This window comes from Bombina bombina, chromosome 4 (genome assembly GCF_027579735.1).
Source record: "Bombina bombina isolate aBomBom1 chromosome 4, aBomBom1.pri, whole genome shotgun sequence".
Taxonomy (NCBI): Eukaryota; Metazoa; Chordata; class Amphibia; order Anura; family Bombinatoridae; genus Bombina; species Bombina bombina.
In genome coordinates, this window is record NC_069502.1 from 746,449,735 (window position 1) to 746,462,163 (window position 12,429).

A 12,429-nucleotide genomic window follows, 5' to 3' on the forward strand; every position below is an offset into this window, starting at 1 on the left:
AATGGTGTAAGATCCTAAATATCTAGACAAAAATATTTTAAAGTTACGCAATCTCTATTATGTTTACTATATATATTTAAAGAAACGTATAATATATATATATATATATATATATATATATATATATATGTGGGGTTTTTTTTTAAATATGGCCATATATAGGCCCAGTACATCATACAATAAATACCAGCATGCTTTGTTCTATTTTTAAGTACGTCAGGATGGAGGTTGGAGTCATTGGTCACCTTGGTCTGCTTGTTCTGTAACTTGTGGAATTGGCAACATCACCCGTATCCGCCTGTGTAATTCCCCTAAACCACAACTAGGAGGGCAAAACTGTACTGGAGCTGGACGAGAGACGAAACAATGTGAAGGAGTGCCCTGTCCAAGTAAGCTTGCTTTTTGTTGTTTGTTGTTATTTTGTTTTTTGTTTTATTTTTTGTAATATGATTTATTAATTGTGTATACATACAAATATTCACATACACACAAACATATACATACAAACAAATAAGCTGAGGTGTGGGCCCAGTAAAGACAATGACCCTTCACCCTTAGTGGATAACTCCAATAGACCAACAGCATTACGGTTGAAAAAGCTTTTGTTTTGCACACAGCAGCTGAATTTTATTAAAGTTTCAATTGTGATTTTCACTCTTTAAATTTGATACTACGGGCTCCATTTATTAAGCTTTTTTTCTTATGCTGCTTTGGAGCAACATCGTTTCAGGTTTACCTGAAACGGAAGTTAAGAAGCAGAGGTTGTAAGAGAGCTGCTCCTTAACTTGTCCGCCACCTTTTAGGTGTAGGACTGAAATCATCCTGATCCGATACAATCTGAATGATTGACAGCCCCTGTTAGCGGCCACACCTGTTTCTTTGACTACAATGTGTATTAGGTTTATAAACATTAATGATACAATTATTATTGCTTGTTGAACCATTATTGTGGCTGGTGTATAACCAACAATTTAAAAACGTGTTTTAACCCAACCACATTTTTGGCCATATAATTGAGAATATCATTTAAATATATATATATATATTTCTTCCATTATGGAAGCCTTAAGTGATGATGACTACAATATTGATTGTTAAACTGATATACTTTATTCTGTTTTTTTCAGTTAATGGAAAGTGGGGTCCCTGGTCACCATGGTCCAGCTGTAGTGTTTCATGTGGTGGGGGTCTACGAGAAAGGTCTCGGCTATGTAATAATCCCAAACCACAATACGGTGGGAAGAAGTGCAGTGGCGATGTCAAAGAAAAAGATATGTGCAATAAGCAGGATTGTCCTATTGGTAAGTAACTCAAAATGATAAATATAAAAGACTGAAATTGTATAATGATACCAGACACCCACCTCCAAATTTTATCCCACAGTAGCTTTGCAGCTGCCTTAGCTGTACCCATTCACTGTCCTATTACAATAACATATGCATAGTAGTCTTGAACAACCTTTGTATTTGCAACACAATCTTATTTAAGTAGTCCCTCTGTATCAGGTAAACTATTACCTTGTTTTATTTTGTGACACCTTTTGGGGAAATTTTGAACTTCACAATTCCAGGTTTTGCTTTTAAATTCCTGTGACATCTCAAGGCTCCTATTAATGTGATAAAAATATAAATAATGTTAACTAAAAAACAAATATAATCAATATTATACAATCTTACATTGTGATTGAAAATTCCCTGATCTACAATTATCTGGATTCTTTATCAGAAGTAGCATTAATGTTAAAGTCTCCAACCATATTTTGGATTTTTATGGAATATTGAAAAGTGTATGTTTGCATTACATGTCATTGGCTTTAATTTACAGTAAACTGTTTTTCTCTATTTCTGGTACTACACGAGGACATAATAAAATATCCAACTCATTATCTCCCAAAATAGATTTTCAATTATGTTAATCTGATATTTGAAATATACTGTTTTGGTGCATGGTTTAAGCACAAACAAAAATCTGTTGTAGGCGCTTTACATAAATAGCTTATTTGTTAAAACTGCAAAGGAGATTCTCACATGTCCAAATAGAGTACAACTCAAGGAATTTAGTGTATTGCTTAATAGGCATGTGTTAGCGCTTAGCCTTTAATGTACAAAGACAATCACAGCTCATTGTATGTACCGTTTTCAGACAAATCTTTTATCTGTGATAATTTTCATAAATATTTCATGATGGATCAAGACACTCAAAGCAGTTACTATTTTGTATTTATTAATAGTCATGTGCCAGAGCTTGGGCTAAAAATCCTACATTTTCACAGCTCATATTATTGCATAGTTTATAAAATAAAACAATTGGTCTATTTGTGTATGTGATATAAGTATGAAATGCAAAACCACTAAATAACTTATCATGCATTGGTTAATTGTAGATTAAAATTCAGGGGTTCAAATCACATTCAGGGCAAATAATGTATTATTTTTTTAATAGTCATGTATTAAAGCTTATTCGGAAGTGACCCAAACTTTTACAACAATATTCAAAACGGATTTAGTGTAGGTGTTTCTATTTGTGGCTTATATATTTTTTTTACATTTCAGTATCTTTAGACTCTAGGCTACAGTACATCACAACCAAAGCAGTTTTTATTCATTATATACAAAAAAAATCAAATACAAAATTGCAAAAAGCTTTTATTTATACCAAGGCAGAATTTATCACTCAAAAGCAGGGAAATTCATATTTTTCACTGCTGCTTAACGATAAAGAAAAGCGTCATCTTCCACCATTACTTAAAAAATGAACTTACAGTTTTTAAATCAAGGGCTTCTGGGTAGGATTCTGCAGTAAGTTTGATAATTGTCCTTCCATGCAACATATGCAGACACATGTCTTTGGGATATCATTTTTAACACTGTTTAAACATAACTATGTATTAAAAAAAAATCATAAGTTTTAAATGCTTTACTGTGCTTAACCACCACATCAAAATGCTTCAATAGAGACAAAACAAATATACATATGATGATAATACTCATTTTATAACATAAAATAGGACCATATGATTTATTATGTCAGATGAACATTCTAACGTGGGATTCCGCTGCTAGCAGATTCTGTTATCCATGACTCACCGTATTTTATGATGTAACAGAGATGATTGTTAACCTCAAGGCTAAGGTGCTGGTTTATCAATGTCTGTCCGACATGATACGCTGACAAACATTTCTGAATGCTGACAGCACACGCTGTTGGCATTTGACATTGCACAAGCAGTTCTGGCCAATCGGCCGCAGAAAATGATGACCCTCCCCCCCTATCAGCAATACCACCATCTGCCATTGCTATAAAAGGGACAGTATATTCAAAATGAAACTTTCACGATTCAGATAGAGCATGCAATTTGAAACAACTTTCACATTTACTTCTATTATCAAATTTGTTCTCTTTGTATCTTTTATTGAAGAGTAAAACTAGGTAGAGGCTCCTAATAGCTCAAGAGTGTGCACGTGTCTTAAGTACTCTACGGCAGCAGTGTTTTGCAACCGTATTTGTAGCTTTGTTATACAATGTTGCAAAACACTGCTGCCATAGTGTACTAAAAACAAGCGCAAACTCCCAAACTCTTATGAGCCTACCTAGTTTTACTCTTCAATAAAAGATACCATGAGAATGAAGCAAATTTGATAACAGAAGTAAATTGGAAGGTTGTTTAAAACTGCATGTTCTATCCAAATCATGAAAGTTTCATTTTGACTTTACTGTCCCTTTAAGCTTTTTGGCAATATGAAAACACCCCCTTACAAGGACTCTTTACCTTAGCAAACTGTAGTCTTCAAAATTATCAGCACCTTTTTTTGTGTGTGCCATAGCAGCCATTCCCATACTACACAAACTTAATAATCAATTTAAAACAGACAGGGCCTGTTCATAAAGGTGTTAATATTTACTGGCAATGAACTGAGAAACATCACCAAGTCAGCTATTCTGTTAATGGAAGTCACCCTTTGCAGCTGACCTGCATATCTATAAGTCATTAAAGTGAATGTCAAGTTTGATGAATCAGTGCCTGGTTTTTAAAAATCCTGTTAAAAACAGGGGGCACTTTCATTCATCAAACCTTACCTTTCACTCGTTTTGTTCAAATACTTACCTTTTAAACTTGAAAGCCGCTCCAGCGATTTCCCCCTCCTGCCGCTCGTCATTTCATAGGTCAGCAATGACGAATATGGCATCCTCCAATCACGTCTCCCCCCCCCCAAGGTGAATCATTGCCTGAGGCAACGCAATGATTGGAGGAAGCCTGATTCGTCATTTTTGACATATGAAGAGGCTTGCAACGAGCAGGGGAAGCACTAGAGCGGCTTTCAAGATTAAAAGGTAAGTATTTTAACAAAACGAGTGAAATGTAAAGTTTGATAAATAAAAGTGCCCCTGTTTTTCATAGGGTTTTAAAAAACCGGGCACTGATTTATCAAACTTGACATTCACTGTAAACAAAAATAGCCTTGCTATTAGTATAGCAAAATTACTATTTACAAATAACTTACTTGTCTAATCCAGGTGACTTTAAATCTTACGTCTGGGATTTCAAGTTGCATAAACTACACCTGCCTATTTGCTATACTTAGGGCTCTACCTTTAAAGCAGATGCATTAGTGTTTAAAGGGACAACTTTCCAATTTACTTCTATTATCTAATTTGCTTCATTCTCTTGGTATCTTTTGTTGAAGGAGCAGCAATGCACTACGGGTTGAAAGATGCATATATGTGCAACCACCACAGCAGCATATGAGCCTTCCTAGGTATACTTTTCAGCAAAGGATACAAAAAGAATTAAACTAATTAGATAATAGAAATGAATTGGAAAGTTTTAAATTGCAAGCTCTATGTGAATCATGAAAGAAAATATTTGGGTTTGATGTCCCTTTAACAATACTGGGTCTGCATTAAAAGTAACTCTTTGGAAAAAGTCATAAAATCAACAACCAATTAGATTGAGTTAAAACTGATGTTTTTTTAAAGCTTGGGTAAAGGTCAATTTTGACTCTACTTAAGCTGATATTTCTAGCAAAAAAAAAATAGCTGGATAGTCAGCTATGTGCTTTGACATATAAAATTAATTTTCTGCTTCCTTTATATTATTTTTTAAGATAAAAGCATTTTTGTGATATTCAGAAACAAAACGGTATACTTATACATAACCAAAGATAGTTAGAGATAGAAGTTTTAATAGGAACCATTCATTCTGTTATTTGGATTACATATATAGTATTGTGGATGTTTTTCATACTATCTAAGAACAAATAACAATCAAATAAAACCATGTTAACTGATGTCTTCTTGTTGTTATTCATTAAAGGGACACTCAAGTCAAAATTAAACTGTCATGATTCAGATAGAGCATGCGATTCTAAACAAATTTCCAATTTCCTTTCATTAACAAATTGTGCACAGTCTTTTTATAGTTCCAATTTTTTAATCACCTGCTCCTACTGAGCATGTGTAAGAATTCACAGAACATACGTATATGCATTTGTGATTGGCTGATGGCTGTCACATGATACAGGGGGAGTGCAATTTGTCAGCAAAAAACAAACAAACTACTCATTGAAGTTCAGGCTAAGTACTATTGCTTTGTATTTTTAACATGCATTTGTTGTTTATGCAAATCGACTGTGTTTACTGGTCCTTTAACTTAAAATAAGTTTTCATTCTTTTCCTTAGATGGATGTTTGTCCAATCCATGCTTTCCTGGAGCAGAATGCAACAGCTATCCAGATGGATCCTGGTCATGTGGTTCTTGTCCTGTTGGTTACATTGGCAATGGAACCTTCTGTGAAGATCTTGATGAGGTGTGAAATGCAAGGATCATAATTATCCAACTTGTAGATACAGAATTAAGTTTATTTGTAGAATTATTATATATATATTTGTCTGTCTTAGTGTGCGCTGGTAACAGATGCCTGCTTCAAACTTGGTGGAGTTCATCGTTGTGTAAATACAAATCCAGGCTACCACTGCCTACCTTGCCCTCCTCGTTATAAGGGTAACCAACCCTATGGTGCTGGTCTTGAAGTAGCCAAGAAAGATAAACAGGTAAGTCAATTTGAACTTGCTTTACATGACATAAAGGTTATAGGCTAATCTGTTGACAAGTTATTTACTTACAGATTTTGTAGTATGACAGATGACCAATAGCTCTTGTAGGGAATAACTGTCTTTGTTTCCATAAGCTTACCATTAGGGACAGGCAGACACAAGACAGAGAATGTTGGGGCTATTTTTCCTCCCATCAGACAGCTGTCACAATGTCGTTAATCTCTTTTCCATGCCGGTTACATTTTCTAAGAACAGTGACAAAACAATTGAAAACACCTGTGAAAACAAAATTAAATGTCATATATTTACTAGGATGAGTGATTGCTAGGTGCATAGAGACTTAAAAGGGACAATGAGAAATTCCTAGTGAAGTATGTTGGAGTATATTTTCAATTTATTATGTTTGTTTTTAGCTTTTTCTTCTTTTAAAGTTTACCAAACTACCATCTTTTATGAATGTGTTTGAATAATTTGAATAATAATTTAAATAATGTAAACATATATAGAAATGAGGAAAAAGAAGCGCTAAGTCTTTAGGTAGATGCAAAAAGGTTTATTCGGAGCAGGCTTCCATACAGGACAACAGGTAAGCTCCTATCTTACGCGTGCTTCATCAGAGGTGGAGGTATATTTTCTAATTAGATTAACCATTTTGGGTATATTTTTTATACTGTATACAAATTCGTATTTGTGTTTATAAAAATGTGTTTACAAGGTACTGATGATTTTGTCTCCCTAGGAATGTGAACCAATAAACCCATGCAAGGACAAAACACATAGTTGTCACAAATATGCAGAATGTATCTACATAGGACACTTCAGTGATCCAGTCTATAAATGTGAATGCCGAACGGGTTATGCTGGAGATGGCATTCTTTGCGGGGAAGACTCTGATTTGGATGGTTGGCCCAATAGTAACTTGATCTGTGCTGCTAATGCCACTTACCACTGTACTAAAGTAAGTACTATGGTTATAAACAGCTATTAAAATGTTTATATCTTTAAGGTTATTAAAAAAAGAAAATTTTCTACAACTAAGTGAAACCTATCAGTGCAGTACAAAACCATTTCTCATTTGTTTTGTAAACTTTTTCAACATAATTATTATTTTAAATACCAGAAAACCTCCCAAAAAATGCACAGCTTGGTATTCTTTATAGGGACATTATATATATATAGGGACATTAAACACTTTGAGAAAGTAATATAAAATGATAAATTATATATACTGTATATATATATATATATATATATATATATATATATATATATATATATATATATATAAAAGTCTGCAATATGCTTTCATTATTTATTTTGTTCCCATTTCCTGTAATTCCATTCTGAAATTGTGAGCTTCTCAGTTCCTGTTAGAAATGGAAGTGCAGAAAACTGTTATATTCCACACAGCCATTGGCTGCACACTCTAGTGACCTATTCATAACTGTCCCTAATTGGCCACAGCAGAGAAGGTAACCTAAGTTACAACATGGCAGCTCCCATTGTTTAATGGACACTAAGGGGCCTATTTAACAAGACCGCTGCTCCTTAACTCGTCCACTGCCTCTGAGACTGCACACATCAATCCGCCCGATCTTAAACGATTGGGTTGATTGACACCCCCTGTGAATCTGCAGGGGTCAGCATTGCACAAGCAGTTCACTAGAACTGCTTGTGCAATGCTAAATTCCGACAGCATATGCTGTCGGCATTCAGCGATGTCTGGCAGACATGATTTTCTACAGGGGATCATGTCTTCCAGACATTGATAAATCGGTCCCCAAAACTTTACACTTATTTTGTCAATATAAGAACAGCTAATGAAACTTTAAAGAAATATATCTACATGTTATTCTCAGACTAATGTTTTCTTTGACTGCATCATTCTTTTTAGCATTTATTTAGTGTTTAATGTCCCTTTAAGGGGTCGATTTATCAAAGGCTTCGCAAGTCTTTCGACCCACTACGGCTGCAGGTTCTCACAAGAGAACCTGCACACCTTATTTAACAAGCAGCGGCCATCAGACCGCTGCTTCCCTAATCTTTTGCAACCTCTAAAGTGGCAAAATTCAATCTCCACGGTCTAGTCCAACCGGGGAGATTGACAGCTCTTGCCCGCGCGTGATTGATTGTGCGCGGGCAGGGGGCAGGATTGCGCCGGAACGCAAAATAGCACTTGTGTGCAATGCTGAATTCCACCAGGGGAATTCAGCCCGCCAGTGGCGAGCTGCGGCAGACAGGGGCGCGTATGTGCGCCCCTGTCCGCCTCAGCTTGATAAATCGCCCTCTAAAAATGTAAACCTTATAAAGGGTGTATTGTAACTCTTATAAATTGTTTTGGTATACTATAAAAAAAGATTTGTAAATGATCCCTGTAAAATAAAGTTAATTGAAACTGCAAGTGTCCTTACTGGCCCTTGTCACTATGGGGCCGATTTATCATTGTGCGGGCGGACATCAATAAATGCAGACAGCATACGCTGTCGCAATTTATCATTGCAAAAGCATTTCTCATGAAATGCTTGTGCAATGCCGCCCCTGCATATTCGCGGCCAACCGGCCACTAGCAAGGGGTGTCAATCATCCCGATTGTATCCAATCGGAATGATTGCCGTCCGCCGCCTCTTATGACCGCTGCTTCTTAATTCCTGATTCGGCGAGCCTTTAGCTGCAAAAACCATGAAGATTTCATATTTTAAGTTATTTAAATGTTATATCCATATTTTTTAGGATAACTGTCCCCTTCTACCTAACTCTGGACAAGAAGACTTTGACAAGGATGGCATTGGGGATGCTTGCGATAAAGATGATGATAATGATGGAGTGGACGATGAAAAGGTGAGGAAAGGATTTAGGAATAGTTTTAAATAAAAACTATATAAAATACAAATGTACATCCTACATAATACATAAGAGATAGCTACGAAGAAAGTGTGACTTATTATTTATATATATTTCCCTTATTCTGAAAGCTGTCATCTTTAAATGATGTTTCTCTATTCTAATGCAAAAAAATACATAATTTAAAAGATTTATAACATTAAATAATAACAATATATAGAATTAAAAGGATAGGAAAGTCATAATTTAACTTGTATGATTCTGATAGAGCATGTAATTTTAAGATACATTTAAAATTACTTCTATTTTCAAATGTGCTTTGTTCTCTTGGTATCCCTTGTTGATAAATAATACCTATATATCCTACACTATTGGGAGCTAGTTGGTGCCTGCACACATTTGTCTCTTGTGATTGGCTAATTAGATGTGTTCAGTAGCGCAATGCTGCCAGAAGTGTAATGCTGTTTCTTCAGCAAAGGATAACAAGGAAAATAAGAAATTTTGATAAAAGAAGTAAATTGGAACGTTGTTTAACCCCTTAGTGACCAGACCATTTTTCAATTTTCTTACCATTTGGGATCAGGGCTATTTTTACATTTCTGCGGTGTTTGTGTTTAGCTGTAATTTTCCTCTTACTAATTTACTGTACCCACACATATTATATACCGTTTTTCTCGCCATTAAATGGACTTTCTAAAGATATGATTATTTTCATCATGTCTTATAATTTACTATAAAGAAATTATAAAATATAATGAAAACATGGAAAAAAACATACTTTTTCTAACTTTGACCCCAAAATCTGTTACAGATCTACATTCACCAAAAAACACCCATGCTAAATAGTTTCTAAATTTTGTCCTGAGTTTAGAAATACCCAATGTTTACACGTTCTTTGCTTTTTTTTGCAAGTTGTATGGCAATAAGTACAAGTAGCACTTTGCTATTTCCAAACCATTTTGTTTTTCAAAATTAGCTATAGTTACATTGGAACACTGATATCTGTCAGGAATTCCTGAATATCCCTTGACATGTATATATATTCGTTTTTAGAAGAAAAATTCAATACTAAATTATTGATCTAGGCCCATTTTGGTATTTTTCATGCCACCATTTCACCGCCAAATGCGATCAAATAAAAAAATAGTTAACTTTTTCACTAACTTTTTCACAAACTTTAGCTTTCTCACTGAAATTATTTACAATCAGCTTGTGCAATTATAGTATAAATGGTTGTAAATGCTTCTCTGGGATCCCCTTTGTTTAGAAATAGCAGACATATATGTTTTTGGTATAAATTTTTGGTAATTAGAAGGCCGCTAAATGACGCTGCGCACCACACTTGTATTATACCCAGCAGTGAAGGGGTTAATTAGGTAGCTTGTAGAGAGCTTGTAGGGTTATTTTTAGTTGTAGTGTAGTGTAGTAGATAACCCAAAGTATTGATCTAGGCCCATTTTGGTATATTTCATGCCACCATTTCACTGCCAAATGCAATCAAATAAAAAAAAATATATTTTCTATCCAAATTATGAAAGAACATTTCCGGTCTCTTTAAAGTTGGATTCAAACCTAGGACATCTATGTCCAAGATTATATATCTCTAACCACATCTCTAGAAAGAACTTTAATATTATATATGTGAAATTATAACCTTAATTTAATCAAATAAGAAAAATATACAGTAGATACACACACAATGCTAAAAATGTATATTAAAATTTTTTTTAAGTTCTTAGTCATTAAAGTATGGAAATGTGTGTGTTAATGCTTAATCCCATGTGTGTGTGTGTGTGTGTGTGCGTGTGTGTGAACGTTAGCTTATAGCAAGAAGAACAGTCTGTAATGGTAATGATCCAATACAAAATTAGTCATCATAATAACAAAAATGATATGACCATTGTATTAAGCCAAATATTTTATTTCTTGCTGAAGAACTTTTAAACACACTCCATTAAACAGTACTTATGAGCTATTTATTTCATCATAAAATTGTGACTTTCTTCGATTACATTGATATCTATTTTATAATACATTTATTAAATGAGTCAGAAATGTGTCTAAAATCAAAATTAAATGTTAATGATTAAGATAGAGCAAGCAGGTTTACTTCTATTATCAAATTGTGCACAGTATTTTTATATTCACACTATCTGAGGAACCAGCTTCTACTAAGCATGTGCAACAGTTCAGAGTGTATACATATATGAGTCTGTGATTGGCTAATGGCTGTCACATGATACAGGAGGCCAGCAAAATGAAGTCATTGCTTACATTTGTCAGAAAAAAAGTGCTATTGTATTGTTTTTTTTATTAGTATTTACTTGTTGATTATGCAATTCTACTGTACTCATTGGTCCTTTAACAGTGAAAACACTTTTGTGAGGATTATAGATATACATTTTAAAATTGTAACTATATACAGTATATAGTATCTGCCCTTATCTCATAGCAGCAGATGTTACTATCACATGTGACTGCATTGGGTTGTTACAATTCTTCTAAAGTAGTACAGCAAACGAGATGTTTATTGGGTACATTGACAGTGGGGTTCAGAGAAGTTGCTGTTGCTCATATTGATAAACCAACGTAACATAGTATATGAGATTCAGAAAAGAGGGATTTTCCCTTAAAGGGACCGTCTACACCACAATTTTTAGTGTTTAAAATTATAGATAATCCCTTTCTTTACCTTTCTCCAGTTCTGCACAACCAACATTGTTATAGAAATATACTTTTTACCTCTGTAATTGTATCTAAGCCTCTGCAGAATGCTTCCTTTTCTTAGATCTTTTGACAGACTTGCATTTCAGGCAATTAGTGCTGACGCTTAAATAACTCTACATACATGAGCACAATATTATTTATATGAAACACATGAACTAACGTCCTCTACCTGTGAAAAACTGTCAAATCCATTCAGATAAGAGGAGGCCTTCAAGGACTTAGAAATTAGCATATGAGCCTACATTTTAACTAAGAAAACCAAGAAAATTAAGCAAATTTGATGATAAAAGTAAATTAGAAAGTGACATGCCCTATCTGAATCACGAAGGTTTAATTTGGACTTCACTATCCCTTTAACATCTAAATTTCTGCCTGTTTCTAAACCTCTGCAGGCCGCTTCTTATCTTATGAATTTGTATAGCTTTGTATAGCCAGACAGGCCTAATTCATGTGTCATGTAGATAACATTGTGCTCACTCCTGTGAAGTTATTCATGAGTCAGCACTAATTGTCTAAATTACAAGTCTGTAAATAACCCTGGGATTAAGGTGGGGAGAGGCATTCTGCAAAATCTTAGAAACAAGGTTATCACAGAGGTAAAAACTATATTAATATAACAATGCTGGGGAATGGGTAATAAAGGGATTATCTATCTTTTTAGACAATAAACATTTTTGGAGAAGACTGTACTTATAAATGAATTCCAGAAATTCCAATATAAACTAATTATAAATACTAGCAAGAAAAACTGATGCGCCAGTCTAGGCATTTTCATAAAACAGCTTCTAGGTTTAACATTTCTGAGAT

The 12,429-nt window shown here is 34.3% G+C and overlaps 1 protein-coding gene across 1 annotated transcript in view; it reads left to right on the plus strand.

The window, feature by feature from the left end:
• The window catches only part of THBS2 (thrombospondin 2), a 130,133-nt gene that overhangs the window by 82,198 nt on the left and 35,506 nt on the right, over positions 1 to 12,429 (plus strand). Inside the window, exons 9-14 of the mRNA XM_053711002.1 lie at positions 213 to 389; positions 1,128 to 1,301; positions 5,680 to 5,807; positions 5,899 to 6,051; positions 6,794 to 7,012; positions 8,785 to 8,892. Of these exons, the coding sequence (XP_053566977.1) occupies positions 213 to 389; positions 1,128 to 1,301; positions 5,680 to 5,807; positions 5,899 to 6,051; positions 6,794 to 7,012; positions 8,785 to 8,892 (959 nt within the window). The remainder of the gene's footprint in view (positions 1 to 212; positions 390 to 1,127; positions 1,302 to 5,679; positions 5,808 to 5,898; positions 6,052 to 6,793; positions 7,013 to 8,784; positions 8,893 to 12,429) is intronic.